The sequence below is a fragment of the Tachypleus tridentatus genome, chromosome 9, assembly GCF_004210375.1.
Source record: "Tachypleus tridentatus isolate NWPU-2018 chromosome 9, ASM421037v1, whole genome shotgun sequence".
Taxonomy (NCBI): Eukaryota; Metazoa; Arthropoda; class Merostomata; order Xiphosura; family Limulidae; genus Tachypleus; species Tachypleus tridentatus.
This window is the reverse complement of record NC_134833.1, coordinates 64,647,291-64,666,962: the sequence shown is the minus strand read 5'-3', so window position 1 is coordinate 64,666,962 and position 19,672 is coordinate 64,647,291. Positions and strand designations below refer to the sequence as shown.

The 19,672-nt window shown below is 30.9% G+C and overlaps 1 protein-coding gene across 3 annotated transcripts in view; it reads right to left on the bottom strand.

The window, feature by feature from the left end:
* LOC143225326 (constitutive coactivator of PPAR-gamma-like protein 1 homolog) overlaps positions 1–18,763 on the bottom strand; it is a 44,502-nt gene extending 25,739 nt beyond the window's left edge. For all 3 annotated transcript variants that reach the window (XM_076454509.1, XM_076454510.1, XM_076454511.1), the window contains exons 1-6: positions 17,978–18,763; positions 14,886–15,053; positions 8,396–8,594; positions 5,433–5,522; positions 3,873–3,955; positions 3,240–3,420 (exon numbers count right to left, since the gene is read on the bottom strand). In XM_076454509.1, the coding sequence (XP_076310624.1) occupies positions 3,240–3,420; positions 3,873–3,955; positions 5,433–5,522; positions 8,396–8,594; positions 14,886–15,053; positions 17,978–18,598 (1,342 nt within the window). In that variant the 5' untranslated portion in view covers positions 18,599–18,763. The remainder of the gene's footprint in view (positions 1–3,239; positions 3,421–3,872; positions 3,956–5,432; positions 5,523–8,395; positions 8,595–14,885; positions 15,054–17,977) is intronic.
* Between the last annotated feature and the right edge of the window lie 909 nt (positions 18,764–19,672).

Here is a 19,672-nt window from a genome sequence, read left to right as displayed (position 1 = left end):
TAACTGAAAGAGAAAAATAGCAAATTTTAAAGATCTGTAAACATCAGATATTAACTGGAAGTTTAAAACTGCTAAAGGAATTGGACAAATAGGAAACTAGGATATCAAAAAGAGTATCTCAAAAAAGGTTGACTGAAAGATTAAAATTAACAGTAAGAATTAGTTTAAACTGATTATGAGTAAGCAAAACATCAGGACTGAGGAGTGATATTGGAAGACTAGTATCTGATGAAAATACCATGGCTGGTTTACCCAGTTCCACTTTTTCTTCAATTTTTACTAATGAAAATTGATGCAAAATTCCTTGTCCTGAACATGGAAATATCAAACAAGATGCTCACATTAATTCTGAACTTATTAAGAAAAATGGGGAGATATAAAGAATGATTAGGCCAAATAATATTTCCCCAGAGATTTTGAAGGAGGTTGAGGATTTAATACATGAGCCACATACTACTGATTTTTGTCAGTCCTTGAATAGTGGGAAGGTACTAGTGGATTAGAAGTTAGCTAATGTAAAGCCTCTTTACAAGGGAGGAAATAAAAACTATTCCTGTAACTACAGACCAATTAATCTTATATCAGTTATTTAAAAAGTTTAAGAAAATATATTAAAAATTGCTTTGCAAAATCATTTAACAAAGTTTAGAGTTTTATTGGATAGTCAACATGGCTTCACTAAGAGAAAATTTTGCCTTACAAGTTTTTTTAACATTCTGTTTTTACAGTTGAAGGGCATCAGTTTGATCATTTGGAATTTTATACAGCATTTGACTAGGTGCCCAATGAAAGGCATGTTAAAAAATTATATCCACAGAAGAGTAGCTGGACAGAAGAAAGTAGTGAGTTGTTACAAACTTAGTTCATTCAAACTGGATTTATGTTAGAAGTTTAGTACCTCAGGGTTCAGTCCTAGGACCTTCAATTTCTTTGGGTTACATCAATGACATAAATGAAAGAATAGTCAACAGATTACTTAAAGTTATCAATGATAAAGCTTTAAGAATTTCTGGCTGTTAGGATAGTGATGTTGCTTTACAAAATCATTTGCATTATTTAGCAAGTTGGCCAAATAAATGGCAGATGGATTTTAATTCATAGTGATAGCTTGGCTCTTTAGTATCTGACAACATTATACAGTTTCATACTTACACATTCAAATTTAATTAAACAGCTTTACTATTAACAGATGTTGACAAAATTACAATCAGAATGTTGTTTATAATTCAAACATTTATATTATCTAAGTTTTAATTCACTAGTTTAAAAAACTGTTAAGAAATTTCTCAATATTTAATGTCATAACATACAAGTGCTTACAGTTTTCTCCTTTTACTTAAGTAACTCCAACAGCTCAGTACTTAAAATGATCTATATAATGTATACACAACAGATAAATAATTCAGGGCCCAATATACAGATTCAATGTCCTATCTTCTCCATTTAGTAAAACCAATAAATTCTCCAACCCACAACAGCAGTTCTGGCCATCTGTCCTACATTTACAAAGTAATTTTTAAAACCTCATCAACTTATCTGACATTCTTACTTAAGACCAGTATAAAGAACTTATTTCCAATTCTAAACTTAAATGGTTCTTTTGAAATTGGCAGGAAAATATTTTAACAGAACATTGGAATTTGTAGCTTGTCAGTAAGAAAAGTTGGCACTCATAGCAGTTAACAAGTTTTATAAACTAGTTATATCTTGGTTAGTTGTTTCAGTGAGACATGCTTTAACAATGTTTTAAAATACATGTTAAAAAAGTTAAAAATTTTCTTTTTGAGAAATAAGTTAAGAGAAACTTTTAATAAGGCTTAGCTCAGTAGGCAACAAATATATAGAAATTCCACTGTTAATGTTTACTTCAAGCATGAATGAATTGTACAAAGCAATATAAAATTATGAAATAAAAAGCAAACTATATGTCAAAAGGTAAATATGTGAAATTGCAAATAGCATGGAATCAATGAGAAAAAACAAATTATTCATCAAAAGAATAAAAAGAAAAAGTATATTTACTTTATAATTTCCAAAATATCAATATACAACAATGGTGCAGCTACAGTAAACGTCAGGTATAAAAAGCAACACATATAAATTTTATCTTAAAAAGCTTCTAATATTCACTTAGAAGGTTCTATAAGTTATGAAAACTAAATGTGGAAACTTTAATATAAAATAAAGTACTTTTATTCTTAGCATTAAAATCAACTTTACTTAAGACCAGACAGATTGACTCCATAAAGTTACAGATGAAGTTTGGGTTAACAAGTTATAAGATAAAATCTGATTTTCTTGTTTACAATAAACTTGGTATATTTACCAAAACCTTGCTGAATTTCATGATGATACACTTTGTAAGTTTGCATTTATAGTAAAGATTTCTATGTATAGCTTCACAGAAACAGGAATTGGTGAACCACCAGCACCATTTTCAAAGCATTAATTATAATATACATAAGGTAATAAATATGAATTATGCATCAACTTTTTTCCATTGTGAAAATGGTACAATTAGGGGACAGAATCTTCCAATATTTCATTAATCCAGAACATGGAAGTTTATTATATGACCATTATAAAGAAACTTCAGACAACACAAAATACACATAATGTATGTATTTATACTTGTTAAAGCATTATCAGCTTAGCAACTCTCCGCTCACTTAAGCTAATTCAGATGTGTAATGTTTATTGTTCTCGTGTAATCATGCTAACATTATAGATGTGTCAAAAAGCTATAATACCCAAACATGTATTTCGTGGCCCACAGTACATTACATTTATTGTTTAGTTTTACTTCAGGAAAACTGTATAGTGACATATTTCTTTTAACTGGCTCTTAGTCACATCCTTCTAATTTTTACAAACTATTTATTAAGCTATTTTGAAGTTTTTCCAACTAAAATATCAAGCAAAACTATTTTACATTAAAAGTTTAAGACATACAAACATTAGTTTCCATCACCTCTTTTTTCTTCTTAAGGTGAAACAACATTGATATTTACTAAAAAAGATTTCATATTAACTTTTATATAAAGTTTTGTCTAACTGTAGTTTATTAGAAAGTAATCACCAACCAAGATGAAAATATAATACAATGCTCCATTAATAATATGTTGTTTGTATATGATAAAATAATAGAATAAAAACTTTTCAAGAGTTAAGAAAAAAAATTACTTATGTTAAAACTTTGGCATTATTACAATACTTTATTTTCCTCATAACAAACTAACCTGCACTATTATTTCCCTTCTGTTCTCGATGGTTACCATTCTTAGCACAAATGAGCGTAGATGGTACACTACTGTTAGAAGATGCTCCCAAGGTTAGACTAGAAGAATCTGTTGTTATCTGGGAGACATTACCTGGCTCGTATTGACCAGTGGCTTGATGATAAGCAGTCAAACTAGACAGCTAATTAGAATCCAACAGTTAAGACTAAAAATAATACAGATAAAAGCACAGCAAAGTCTAAGGACAAATACATAAAATAATGAAATTACACGTGCATAAAAATTTTAGAAACCACAATGTTACAAAATTATCATTACTCTACAATTCTTTTAAATTTTGCCACTGATATATATATTTATAATAAAATCACGGTAACATTTACACATTTCACACTAAAGATACCACTAGCTTTTGTTGTAATAAAACCAAGTAGCATGCTAAAAGGAAAGAGAGAATATTAAAAAGTAACAGGCAGAAGGTTTTTTTTAAAGATAGAACAGTATTCATACTGGCATCTTTAAATACTAAATATTCATAGATGAATCAGTAATCAAATATTTCAGTGAAACACAAAAGCTTATTCACTTCTAAAGGTTAAAGAACCATATTGCTTACAAAATGACTTTTCTAACCTCAATCTCTTCAGTTTCAGAAGCAAATTTGGCACTGCTGGAAGTGGACACTGAGAAGGAATTGTCAGAGTAGGATTGATCACCTAATAATTGTTCAGCACAGAAAGGCAGCAATAAAAGTAATAAAATCACTGACAGAGCAGAAATACTAGGTATGTGTTATCACATATTCAAGATGTATTAGTTTCTTAGCCACTATAAACCTATTATACCTTTACATGGGTAAACATTTCTATACAAATATATAAATCTTTTACAAGCAAAGTTCTTCAGAGCTGTAAAAATAGGAAAGATGAAACAAAATATCCATTCTAAAGTATTTTTGACTGAAATATTCTTTACATCAGAGTAAAAATTATTATTATTATTTTTTACTTAAGTTTATTCCACAGGTATTGCCTCAAAGGTGATCACTGATAGAGACTTCAAATTGAAAATACATCCATTTTTATACAGCTTATATTCACAGTAATAGTATTAACACATCACTAACAGTTTCCAATGAAAATATTTCAAAACTAACAAATATAATTTGATGCAAAAAAATTATTATTATTACAACTGAAACTTCATTTTCTAATAATCTTGATATATCAGTATTATCACATTTAACAGTGTCTTTTTTATTTCAATAAATACTTAGAGCATGCTACATGAAATGTAATGATATATTATGATGCAAAATGTACAGGTTTCAAATGCAATCATATCAACATGAACAAGAAACTTAAAACTGAAAATAGAAAGACCATAAAAGCACTACAGTTACATCTTGAACACCAGACTTCTCTTTATAAATCATCATTTAAACAGTATATATATATATATATATATATATTTCAGTGTGTTGTGGACCACATTAACAATACAGAACCATCCATTCCTCTCAGAAACACATGACCAAGCTGCAACACAGTCTGTCAATCTCAGACTGGCCTCATCAACCACCTTTAGATAAAAAGACATCTGACTGGCCTCATCAGCCACCTCTGGATCCATAGACTTCAAACTGGCCTCATCAGCCACCTCTGGATCAATAGACATCAGACTGGCCTCACCAGCCACCTCTGGATCAACAGACATCAGACTGGCCTCACCAGCTGCCACTGGATCAACAGACATCAGACTGGCCTCACCAGCCACCACTGGATCAACAGACATCAGACTGGCCTCACCAGCCACCACTGGATCAACAGACATCAGACTGGCCTCACCAGCAGTCTTTGGATCAACAGACATCAGACTGGCCTCACCAGCTGTCTTTGGATCAACAGACATCAGACTGGCCTCACCAGCTGTCTTTGGATCAACAGACATCAGACTGGCCTCACCAGCCACCTTCTGATCAACAGATGAGGTCAAAATGGAAGAAAGTCATCCTTAATTGCCAATTGACTGATACTTAGGCAAAATGTTCAATTACTTTAAAGAGAACATAAATCTATGTTAATTTTAGAAAGTATATAAAAAATATATGTTTTAAATGTAGTGTAGAAAACTTCAACAACATAAAAGGAAAAACTATATATATAAACTAAAAACATTCTACGTACAAGATACCTTTTGAAATGTGTGTGTGCTTAGACTGCCTTTGTTCAGAAAGAAACTGATATCTGTCTGCTGTGTAATAGCCCCGTTCTTCTTTATGACCTGGAATAAAGTGGCCGATTATCCTAGCTACATATTTTTTCTTGGAATGTTGGATTCAAACATTATCACTTCAAAGTAATAATTACTATACTACGTAATTTTGTTTTTAATAATTGAGCAATTTATATCACACATACAACTTTTTAAAATGCTCAAGTAATTATCTCCAAATTCTCCTTTTACATCCATGGCATCTATAGTACATTTTCTTAAAAAAGACATTTTGAGAAGGTGTACAGGTTATTTTATGTTCTTGTTGAACTATAAGGCTACATTTCCATTCTTTCAATACATGAAACTAGTTTTCTACAACAGTTTATACTCTTGCCTAACAACCACTATGTTTATGTTATTTCACAGCATCAGTTCAAAGTCCTAACCTAGACTGATTTACACAGTTGGCTTACTTTCAATCTTAACTACATAGATTATAAATTTGATTCCACTCAACTTAATGGTGAAAATTAATTTTGACAACCTAAAGGCTCATTACAAGATCCCAATAAGCAACAGAATGAAATATCGTCCAGATATATTTCAGTAATTTTATATCTTTCTTAAGGACATAGAAATTATTTCAATGCATCTTTGGTTTCAATTAATTTATAAGTTCTTCAAAGACAAACCCTGAACTTCCAGTTTTTTCACAAAATTAGAAATTGCACCCTGTTACTTCCTTAAAAAAATCCTTTTTCTCAAGCATATTTGAATATTTACATTTGTCAAGACACCATAGTAAAATTTAAACAAATATATTTCAAAATTTCTAACATTACACTATTCTTTTCATAAATAATGGTTCCATTCTAACTAGTTATCTCAGTTTGAACTATCATTTTTAAGCAATCATAAAATGAAAACCTACAGTACCTGTAGATTAAACATTATTAATCCTTTCATGACAAGCTCAGTATAATATATGCAAAGTTGCAGACATTAAGTATTTATACTACAACTTTTGATGTAGTGTGTGTATCTTTAAGAAATTTGGTAGACTTTTAGTAAAGACTGCAAGTGTTTGTACACAAAAAAATCTAATTTTTAATGAGATATTTTTACAAAAGACTTGTTTGTGAAAATAGTTTGTTTCATTACTAGTCCAAGTGTGAAGAGATTTTCATGTTATTAAAAACTATTCTTCATTCCAAATATCTCAAATATTATTTGTGTAATTTTTAAAACCTTCAAAATACATTTCAAATGTTTATTTTCAGTAAGATTATATTTTGTCCGTTATTTTCTCTATCATAACTGTGTGGGATTTATAAATTTGACTGACCTTGTAACCACCATAAAAAATTAGGAAATAAACATAAATTACACTTTTTTCACTTGAGAATGACTACTCAAGAACACAAATGTTTTCTAAATAGCTTAAAACTCACAACATTACACATTTATACATATTTATTACTTTTATTGTATTGACCTTCCAGTCAGGCCTAGCTAACATTACATAACTTGCACTGACACAGTGCACGTGAACTCATATTACATATCCAATAATACAAAACTGACCTTTAGTTTTCTCTGTCTTGGCTAGGTTTTACTGGACTAGTATTTTGTAATATACAGTCAAATTTCAATTATTATACATGATACGTGTATATAGATTATTACTATATGGAAATAACTTAAACATATTTTTCTTAAAATACAGAACAGTAAATCTAGAAGCAAAGTGAGTAATTACCTCTTCTAGCTTTGGCTGTGTTTAAAGTAGGTTGCTAAGATTTTTAAAATTTTGTATGTATATGACCTAAAAAGAAAACTGTTTCATATCATATACACACAAAAGTTTAAAAAGCTTAGCAACAAATTTCAACTATATATAACCAAAATATATTGATAACACAGAATTTATCAAGCTTAGAAACTAAGCTGTATACAAGCAGACTAAAAACACAATATATCTCGTTGAAATCATGGCTTGAAAGAACATGGGGGCCCTTCTAACAATTGCAATAAAACCACTAGGTGGTCAATCTCTGTGAATTGGTTATTCACATGTCATATACTAAAGTTAGTGTTTGTAAGAGACCATTTCTAAAAACATAAAGAGGTGAATGAAGCCACCATGTTTGATTCAGTGCATAAGCTATATCTTAGTAAAATGAAAAGGTACAAGGTTCTTATTTTATATTCTAGCTTGATAATATTAGTAATTTGAGTTCCTAATTCATAATAAACTATAGACTTAGTACTTTAATACCACAAACACCTAATTTTAACCAGAGTTGCGTTGAACATATCACATGACTCACAAAAATCAATATTTAGATGCATTGCTTTAACATTCTTTTAAATTAAGAAATTAACTAATGTATAATACTAAAATTTGAATTATAATCTACAATTTGATACTGAACTTAGTGACATAAATTCTTAAAATAATAGTTCAGTAAAATTCTGAATGCAAGTCGACAAATGTTATGACATGGCCTTTGAACTGTGACTTGTTGAGATAGAGTTAAACATTACTCTAGACTTGAAAAGAAAAATAGAAAGAAAAAGAGAAAGAGATAAAAATTGCTCATACAGTCCAACTTGTTCTACTACTGGGACAGGAATATTTCAATTAGAAAACAAATCTACACAAAAATGGGATGCAGTTATGTTTTAACTCCAGTAAAATATTAAAGATATATCTATATTTTACCTCAAGTATCACTGAATCTTCTTTGCGATGTAATGGTTGCAGCAGTAACTGTTAGCCAATCTAATGACGTTTGACAGTATAATAAAAAGGTTCTTATGTCTCACTCTAAACAAAAATGGACGTTGTACACATTATTATTATAATACATAAAGATACCATCTAAACAGATGAATTTTAAAATATATATATACATTTGAACAACAACCCTTCCCACCTTGCATAGCTGGATAATAATGAAAAAAACCATCCTTGGTGCCATTCAAGTAGTACTGAACACACTGTTTGAATTTTTGAATTTTGTTTTGGCCAACAGCTCCAAATATTTGAGTACCTACAGCCTCAAGGTTGTCAACAGAAGGAAGGCCCCGTATAAAGTCCACAACAGCTTTAATGAGAGTTTCTGGAGGAATTGGCTAAAAAAAAATAAACACACGTATAGATAGGTTAATACAATGATAATAAATATAAAAGACAAGAAAAATTTAAATAGATCTTTCTTCTGAAAGGGCTGACAAATTAATTTTAATCTATAATGACAAGATAAACAGCTTAAGGCATATATTTGATTCACCCCTTTTTTTTCATATTGTTATATATTAAAAGAATAGAAGCAAAAATGGTACTAAAAACATTAAACAAAGAAAACCAAAACAAATGTTGTTAAAAAATTAAATGTTATTAAATATATTCATATAGTTTATGGTTCCCCAACAAAAAGCACATACCTCATTATCAGATTCTCAAACACCTCATGAAATAGAAAACACATCACACACAAGGGCTGATAAAGTAATAATGGAAAAGAAAAATTACATTCTTAAACCTTATTCAAGTTGTACATTTTGATAGGTTAAATTCTGTAATAAGTCCAAGTTACAAATGAAACATTATTAATAGATGATATTTTGCTTAGAATCTGTATTTAGAACAAATCTAAATCTCATAAGTTGACCAAAGCTTATAAAATATTGTAGAATTTGTAGCTGAAAATATTGTTAACGGTGGTCACATACAATTGATGAAATAAAATAAAAATACGTTTAATTAGCTATAATGATTACTGCATTTGTTTATGTTTAAGTACATAATTCATCTTGACCATAATTTACTATTATTTAAAATATAAAATCACACTGATGCAATATTTTAAGTCCTAATGACAAGAGAGTTTAAACAATGCTCTAATTGTTAATTAATAAACAATACATTGTAAATACTTTATGTCATGAGTAAAAAAACATAACTTTTGATGGTAATTTATCAAAAGTTAACAACCTTTCTAAAACATTATTATCTGTTGTTATTAAAAACATCTATACTCCAAACTACCTCCTATAAAGACAGTTGGTACTGGTATTAAAACTTCCATTAAAATAAAATACAGAACAATGTTTTAACTTTCTTCGGTCATCTTCAGGTTAACCAGGTCAATATCCCTGTCACACCAAACATGCTTTCCCTTTCAGCCATAGTGGCATTATAAAGTAATAGTCAATCCCACTATTCATTGGTAAGAGTAGTCCAACATGAAGATAACCTAAGAAAGTCAAAAAGTTGTTGTGTACTTTATTTTAATTAAAGCTTTAAAACCCATACCAGCCATCTTAAGAATACATTTACTTCAAGTATGTTTCTCATCACCATGAATAGTTTCAAATTATTTTCTCAACTACTCCATAAGTAACTGTGATGCAAAAAGGAGCAAAAATATATTTGGGTGAAGTAAAATGATTATTTTCTCATCTTTTATGTAATGAAACTTTATGAATGTGACAGTGGTTGTTATTTTTCAAAGATACTGTTTTAGCAAAGTACAGAACAATGATTTGACATTCTTGTTAACCTGAAGATGACCTAAGAAAGTCAAAAAGTTGTTCTGTACACATTATTTTAATTAAAAGTTTAAATATCCATACCAGCCATCTTTAGAATACATTTTTACTTCAAGTGGGTTTCTCATCATCATGAAACTACCTCTTCCATGCCCATTAGAGCTACCGAAACCAAATTTAAAGTGTTATATAAGCCTTCAGATGTAAATATTAGATACTTAGGGAGAGGTGTCTAAAATTAGTCATGAAAAACAAATGCAATAAAGAAACGTAACCAAATCAAATGCAGCAGGTGTAGTTTTTATTATCACAAGACTATGACCATTAAAAACTGATTTCTCCTTCCAACTTATTTAGACTGCAAGATATTTTAAGCAAACAAACTTCTAACCAATACTTCTCACTGTTCATTAACACACATTACAGAACCACTGTTTGTGTATAAAACCTACAATATTTTACACAAGTGAAAGATGTAAATACATTTCTGTTGTAAGTTAATTGGGTGTACTAAACATATCAATAATGATAATAATAACATCCAGAAACATTGTTAACTTAATTACATTTTGTATTCATAAATGTACACATTTTTACATCTGATAAAGGTTAAAACTACCTTCATGTTCCTCTCTGAACCTTATCATAAAGTTTCCAATAAAATTAGAAAAATGTTTTTTTTGCATTATAGATTTAATGGATTTTTTATGTATTGAATCCCCAAGCCTCAAAAAATTAAACTGATAGCACAAAAATTATGTAGTTTCACAATTCAACACCAGTAAATTCAAATTACAACAATCAATTTTCTTTTATAATTCAAACCTGTATACAGAATGGAGAGGAGGTATTCTAATTTGTAACATCAAATACCAACACAAATTGTGCAAAGCACAATTAGCAAGTAATGATATGAGGGTCTGAAACACTGCACAGGGGCCAAACTTAAATTAACATAAATGCAGATGATTTACAGGCATAGTAGTTATTAACTGTTAAATTATATTACTAATTTATACAACTCTGTACAATAACAGTATTAGTTATTTCAATCATTGGCTATCATATACACACATGTAGACACCACTGAAATAACATGTTAGCGTACTTCATTCTTCTGGACTGCTTTTCCATAAATAACTTACAAACAGTTTCTTGATACATCTGTGATGATAAACAGTGCAACAAACATTTGTATATGTTTGACCTGTTTTAATATATCATTTTAACACAAGTGGATTGTATGCTGTCTATTTTTTTGAAATTTATTACCAGCAAGTCACACACAACCTACTATAAAAAATATGACCTGCAAAACCTGACATTTACAATTTGGTTTTGGGCTTCCAATTACAAAGCAGCAACAAAAACCCTTGCATGCAAGTATTTTATCAAGCCAAAAATGCCAATGATTTATCTGAAAAATATAAACTATTTAGAAAATGTTAAATACTACAGGGTGTTCGGAAAGTCACTGTGCAGTTTTGTAATCGTATTCTATTATATTTCAGATTTTCATCCCAATATGGTTTTAACAACTGAAGAACGTGTATGGCTCGTCAAACACATATTCTGAGAAGGTGGTAGATACACAGATGTAGTGCGACAGTGATTTGCTGAAAAATTCCCAGATACACCTGTTCCACATCTCAGTACAGTTTGTAACCTTGTTGATAAGTTTCGGAAACAGGATCAGTGAATGATGCCAAATGCTATGGAAGGCCAGCAAAGCTATCAGAGGAAAAACTGTTAAATATTTCTGACAGTGTGATGCAGAGTCCATCAAAATCATCACGAAAGTTAGCTCAGCAGTCTGATATTGGTCTTGGAACTGCTCATGAAGCCATCAGAAAGAAATTAGAGTTCTTTCAATACAAAATAATGGCAGTACAAGAACTGGAAGCAACTGATATGAAAAACGAATACCCTATTGCAGATGGTTTAACAGATTTATCAAATAAAATACAGCTAATGTGTTTGATGTGACCTTTTGCACCGACAAAGCATGGTTCCATCTCTCGAGTTACATTAATTTACAAAATTCGAGATTGTGGTCATCCAATAATCCTCACAGTTTGCACAAAACACCTATACATGATTTCAAGATTGGTGTGTGGGTTGCATTTTCCAGACATCGAATTGTTGGCCCTATTTTCTTTATGAACACAATAAACAGCGAGTACTATTGTTTGGAGATTCTTCACACCTTCATCAGTCAGATGACAAGTGATGAAATCAATTAATCATGGTTTCAACAGGATGGTGCTACTGCCCACAAATCTCACAGATTTATATAGTTATTAAAGGAATGTTTTAGAGACCTCATTATTTCCAAAGATGTGTGGCACCCACGCTCACCAGATCTTAATCTACTAGACTTTTATCTATGGGGAGCAACAAAATCTGCAGTGTATCGAGATCATCCGCACACGCTGGATGATTTGAAAGCAGCGATAACAGCATTCATTCAGTCTATTTCAAGCCAGCAACTGATAGCAGTGTTTAGGAACAAAGTAAAAAGGATCCAAGCCTGTACTGATGCCAACGGGGGTCACTTTGAACATTGTTTATAATTATCATTCATATTTACCTCCTGTATTCTACACTGAAACATGTCTGTTAATAAATATACAAGTGCACAGTGACTTTCCAAACACCCTGTATAAATAGCTATAACTGCTAGACTTATTTTAAGCATAATGTTTTATGTCATAAAAAAACAAAAAACATGAGATTCAGTCAAACCCCTTCTCTCTGTGTGTGTAATTTTGCTACTGGACTAAGTCCTGTCTGAGCATCATCATCACAAAGCATCCTACTGTTCTTAAGAAATAAATGTGTAAGCTGCAATACATTACTTCAAGTCTTTACACAGTACAAGTGAGTTTTTAATTGTTCTCATAATGTTTACATGAAGTGGAATTATGCCATTTAACCCTATTAATACTAAATCCTCCATCAGGTAATCATAAAACAACAACAGCACAACGTAACACAAATTTTGTTCCTGGATAATGTGTTATTTCTTAATTGCTTATGTTGTAAAAGTAAAGCAAATGGCTATTATTTCCTTCAACCTTTGATTTTGTGACCTGGATAAAGAAATTTAGAAATTAACCTATTTTCTATGTAAAAACAGGCAAATTTGCATATTTTCATTTTCATAAGGTCTGAATAAAACAACATATGAATCAAGATTTACATGTATTTATACTAAAGTTAAACAAAAATGAACAAAAATATTTAGAAGTGAGTAGTTTTTCGAGATTTGGGACTGTATGTAAATAACTTTCACATATCAGCCCCCAAATATAGTCTTGCAATTCAACTTTGTTAGACCAAGATGTCTGATCACGTCATTGAGGTCTCTTTCGTTAGGGTAGTATGGGTTTCTTTCACCAGCTGCACCTCCGAAATTGTAATCTGGATCTTCATCGCCTACTTCCTCTTCTAATTTGCTGTTCTCTTCTGAGGATGACTGCTTTCTCTCTGGTAGAGTGGATACAGGGCAGTGTGGCACTCTGGAGATGGATGATGGAAGGTTCAGATACATAATAGCAGATGCATTCTTGCCAGCCCAACATTTGAATGGAACCACCATGCAGAAGTAGCAATTGCTTGAGTGGTTAGTAAGTTCACGTCAAATTCTTGGAGTAACGAACTTCAGGGATCTCTTTTTTCCTTTGTATCATCCTGCAAAAGAGCAAAATAAAATTGTTATTATGAAGAATAAATTTATTACATCCACAACTAATATGCAAGAGGTTCACGCAAAATATTTTACATGTGATATTTCTTCTATACTATTGGAAATAAAAAAATTAAAAGATATTTAAGTTTTAAAAGGTCTAAAATTTGGATAATATAAAATCTTACTATTCAAGCAAGCAAAAATTATTTGTCTTACCTTCTAGAGTTTTTTTGCTGTGCTCGCAGGTAAAATGATGTGCCCAAGGTTTGTCTTGATCCCTGACAGGCATGTTGAAATATGCCTTGTAGGTTTCACACATTTTAGCAGATGTTGTTGCAGAGTAATTTTTTGCTCTTGTCTTGATAAATTGGCCACATACATAGCAGAATGCATCTGAAGAATGCTTGCAACTTCTTGATATAAAATCTATAAAATATCTATAAAATCAGATAGGTCTACGTGTTCACTTAGGCAGCTAGAACTAAACTGAAGTGGTGAGCCCCTGTATACGTATATATATTACCATGGAAAGTTCTAGAAAATTCCCGCAAGTTCTACAACATTATAGAAAATTCTTGTAAGCTCGAGAAAATTCTCTATCAGCTACTCAGCACTAAATCTACCTGGAATGTTCTGGAAAATGGGTAAATTTGAAAATTTCTTTACCATGTCACAAAAGCAAAGTTTGAAGAGAAAAACAGGTCTTTCCCAATTGCTTATGTGTAAAGTAAATGAAAAGGTAAAAATTTTGTTACATAGTGTAAACTGTATTTAACTAAAAGATAAGTCAGCAAAGATCATTGAATTAAATTATTAAATAACTCAAAACTACTGTTAAACTGCACACTCAACTAACAAACTACATACAAATACCCAAGCAAGTTTGTATGTTCCCAGTCATTAGATGACACAGAACTATTAACATATGGAAATTAAATTTTAATCTCTCCCAATTTTAACAGGTACAGGCAAAATGTAAGTAAAAACAAACCTGAATTTTGTGAACCTCAACTTGATTTATTAATCAGTTTCTATTAAAATGTTTAAGGATCAGAGCTGATGTACAAAATAAAACAGTATTGTTCTTAATGCTACATAAATCACTCCTGACAAATGAGTGACTGAAGGATGATACTCAAGATAAAAGATTATTTCAAGTTAAACAGAGACAGAATACAAACCTTGTCTTTTGGCTGATCTGGGCAAAGAACATGGTGAAAAGGTGTCAGATCTTCTTCAGTGAGTAAGTAATTTCCCAAAAGGGCGGCAAACACGCAAAATCGGTTGGGGTTAAGATTCAAAGTTCTGGCTACTTCATCAAGAATTAACTCTTTAGTTTCAAGTGAGCCCTTAAGGGAAAATAAAATACTAACAGTAAACTTAAGCTTCACCTTGCAATATTCAGTTTCCAACTTAACTGATATTTTTTTCCTTACTTGTGTACAGAGCGTGTTAATGTCAACAAAAGTTTAATGAATGCTATAGTAACATTATTTCCATAGTTAAAAAATGTTTTCAAACAGTTTTACAAAAATCCATTCAGATGCTTTTCTTAAAATGTGTTTTCCACGTATGTGTTAACAAGTAGATTTTTATAAAATGTTTGGTTCTAGAAAGTTAAAATTAACCAAGTAGAAAAAAATGTATAAAAATTTAATCCCTTTCTTAGGTTAGGTTATACTTTGTACATCCATTATTTCTATTCTAGGGATAATTGTGTATGTACTTTAAGGGTTTGACACTGAATCCAATAATATACAAGTTTTAGGACCATTCTTCAATAAAATAAGTGATATAATCTGATGCAGAGCCCTTACTATTTCAAGTTAAAAAGGATTTAAAAAACCATAAATATGAAATACACAATAAATTAAATATAAATTTTCTAATATGTCAGATTTTCCAACTTTCACTGGAAATACAACACACTCAGTCACAAAAGTGTTAAAGAACTAATAAACACGATCTTTGATCTTAACAATGTGTGTACATCATATTACCAGTTATTACAAAACAGTTAACTGAATACACTTCTGGATTTTACAAATAACAGCAACAAAGCTATGAATGAAGAACGGTGTGTTAAAAATTACATAAATAAGTTGATCAAGTTTTCCAACATATAAAGATTATGATGTTTATTATTCTTTTAAAAATAAATCACTGAAAATTTTGCCTAGGGCTTAAAATATCTTCTTATACAACAAGAAACAACACCCAAACCTATATGAAATTAAAAGTCAAATATATATCTAATAACCGTGACATGATTTAAACAATTTAATTTCAAGACAAACCTGAAGATTACATATTTAACTGGTTCAAAAAATGTACACATTAACTGTTTCATTAGTATTTCAAACTAATTAAACAATACCTGCCAATGAAAAATATACAAATATTGAATTACATTCACAACCAATACTCAGTTTCTTGTTCTATAACAAGTGTTAATTAAACATTGCTTATGAACATCAAGAATCAGTCAGGTCTTTCAAGGCTCTCTACACACACACCTTTTAGACAAGAACAAATTTACACCCATCCTTTAATTTTCAGGAAATCATATTCTTAAAGTCCTGTGAACTGCTGGTCTATACCACTGCTAATGGCAAGTAACTTTATCACTTTTTTAGAAAAAATAAGCATTTCATAACTGAATGTTACTCTGTCTTTTCCAAATATTAAACTTGTGTCCAGTCATTATACTTATCTTTAGAATACAACACAAAAAAAATCAGTTTTATCTTTTCATGGGTGCATTCCAGGATTAAACACTTATATTCAGCACTAATGTAATCTTTTGTGAGCACTGACTTTCAGCTGTAGCTAGATACACTTGATGGCCTGAATGAGTATCAAGGTTCAATAATACAATGCAGCACCATCTACGAGAGGCATAACACTTGTAAAAGGTAGCTTATAATTTAATGAAAATGTACAAACTTCATTTTTACATTTAAATAAAACTGCTATAAAAACATAAATTGCAAGTCAGAAAAACATTTGTTTCATCAAGAAATGGACCAAGTAAACACTTTCTCAGGCTGATAAGGTATGGTTCCTCAAAATGTTGCTATACATTATTTTTTATTCAATGTTATGTTTTTACAATAGTTTCATTTTATTGCATTTACCCCTCAACATTGTGCAAATTCCAATGCTTCTGAATGTGTACCTTTTCCTGACATCCATCTTGGAAATGCCAACAAAGCATTTCAAATTTGATTCAGCATTGAATCCACTGCAACATCATGTTAGTTGCAATAATGATTAGTAAAGGTGAGTCTTGGAATATGCCCTATCCTACAGACCTCCTGAATAACCTAGTAAACTTGTATAACATCACATCCTATCATTCTTTCCTCAAAAGAGAATTATCTTAAAGAATCTTAGCATACTCCTGTATGATAATATCTCCACTACAGTAGCCTTCCTCTAAATCCTTTTCACAAAATAAATATATTTTACTTACAAGCTAAAAACAGTACAAAATGAGGCCTAATAAATACTTGATACTGATATAATTAACCCTTTATATACACCTATATAAATACCCTACAATGCTATTATTTTTATTAGTAGTACAAATAAAATATTATTTCAATGGCTTAAGTGAATCATCCACAACTATGCCACAATCCTTTACTTTGGTGACATTAGAGTCAGTCTCCAGCTGTATTAAATATGTGGTCCAAATTCTGACAACCTAAATCACACTCAGAATAGCCAAAGTTCCTTGTTCTATTTTATGTTAAGTTGTGAATCAAGTTTAAATTCAATTAGCTAAATAAAATATTACTTAATTTCAAATACCTTCATTAATGCAAAATAAATATTTCAAACACTGGTGGTGAATAGTCAACAATTTAATCACATCATCAGGTATCCTCAGAAGGGCAATTAATTTCATTTTCATCACGAATACAAACTTACAACTACCATGATAAAACTTTAATCAAAAACAATAATTTATACACATATTTATAACAAACTAAAGTTATATTTACAAATATTATATTAGTCGGAATTCTCTAGTTTTATCTGTGAAAACAAGTCAAATGTTAAAAATACAAGTACTTTTGAATTTCATCTACATGTCATGTGCACTTTGTGCTATCTCATTACTTGTTTCATAAGGAACTGTTGCATGCATGTAACTTAAGTGTATGACATTGAAACAGCCCAAAAATTATCAAATAAGGTTTATATTTAACTAGTTCTTTGTTGTAATTGTGTATTTCAAAACTGACTTCAATGTAAAAATGTTTACCTTGTAAGTAAGTTTCAACTGTTCAGATGAAAAATATCGTGGTGGGTCAAATATTGCATACTCAGCGTCTTCAGCGATTAATCCATGAAAGTTGTTTTCTCTACAAAAAGCAATCACTTCATGGTGATGATCATCCAGAGTACAAACAACTGTGACATTAAGATGTCGTAAAGCCATTCTCAGACATGTTCGTAGACAAACAGGGGGCGACCACCAGACTTTCGGTGGCGGTGTCGCCTTTAGGGCCACGTGTCTAAGTACTTGATTGACTTTCTTTCTATTCGACTGCTGCTTGTTTACCCATTCGTCCATGCGCTGCTGCTCAAGTCCGCCATTGAAGAATACTGCAAGCTCGATATTGTTGCTTTGTATTGTCTTTATAAGAACTGATATAAACTGAACCATTCGATTCCATTGTCCTCCACATACCCAGTCTGAGTAAAAACCACCATAGAGTCTATCTAAACAACATTCACCATCAACTACTAAACACAGGCGGTTGTAAAATAATTGATTTCGACGCCGAACACCAATGCTGTGTGCAATCTTCAACAAATCTACCGGCACACAAGCACCAGGACAATGGGCGGTAATAAACTGTTGTAGAGATTGGATCCCCATGGCCAAACTTTCTCTGAGAACTCAGAAAATGACTTTAGATTACAATAAATAAAGTTTAAATTATCACAAATCACTGTACACACATGAAACCTACGGAAATAAATATCTAATTTTCACATCCTTGCATGTGACACTAACACGAATTAGAATGAAATGCGCATGCTCGTAGGGATACTCCCACTATAAAACTTAAAAGGACAGGTCCTCTCATTATTATCACTGTGCTACCTAAACCGAACGCCATCTCATAACAAAATATGTACAATTGGTAAGGCCGTTGATAGAAATACATGGTTGAGTCTTAATTATTAACAACATCAAGTCAAAGTAATTTAACATCACGAATCATAACTGAAAACAATTTATAAGTTAATGAGACTAGCTTTTTTGTGATTGAAACTGATAAAAAAGTGCACTCGAGTACATAGAATTATTAGCCGAATTATCTTCGCTGTTACCGAAGTATTCGGCTGTTAAGCTAGTAACATCGAACGATATTAGACAGTTAAAATGGTTAGATTAGCTGTAAGTCAATATATTAAATAACCAATGTACAATACCCTTCATAAATGTAAATTTAATAAGAGAAGTAGTTGTGTTTTACATTCAAGTCAAAGCTACTTATGATATAAGTCGCTTTCTCTAATTTTTAACTGCTAATCAGAACGAAAACAGATGGTCAACAGCGCGCTTACCACCACCCACTCTCCACACAAAGATCTTATATTGCGTGTATAAATAGCGTTTCATAGAGATTTTGTCTTTCATAGTCTAATTGTACTAATGAGATCTGGTTTTGAAAATCTGTTGCCACTTGCAGAAGATCAAATGTAGATCTGAAATGCAATTTTTTACATGTATCTGATTTTGAGCCTCAGTAACAAACTATGCGGAATGTGAAAAAAAAACATCAGCAGTTTACTTGCGTTTTATAACAAGGCTTAGTTTGGGATATGTTGCTAGAAACGTTATTTGACTTATGATGCGGCAGTATGACTGAAAAAAGAAATGTTCTTCAAACAAGATGAGATAGGCTTGATTTTAATCAGTGATGTCGAGAAAACCCACTTGTAG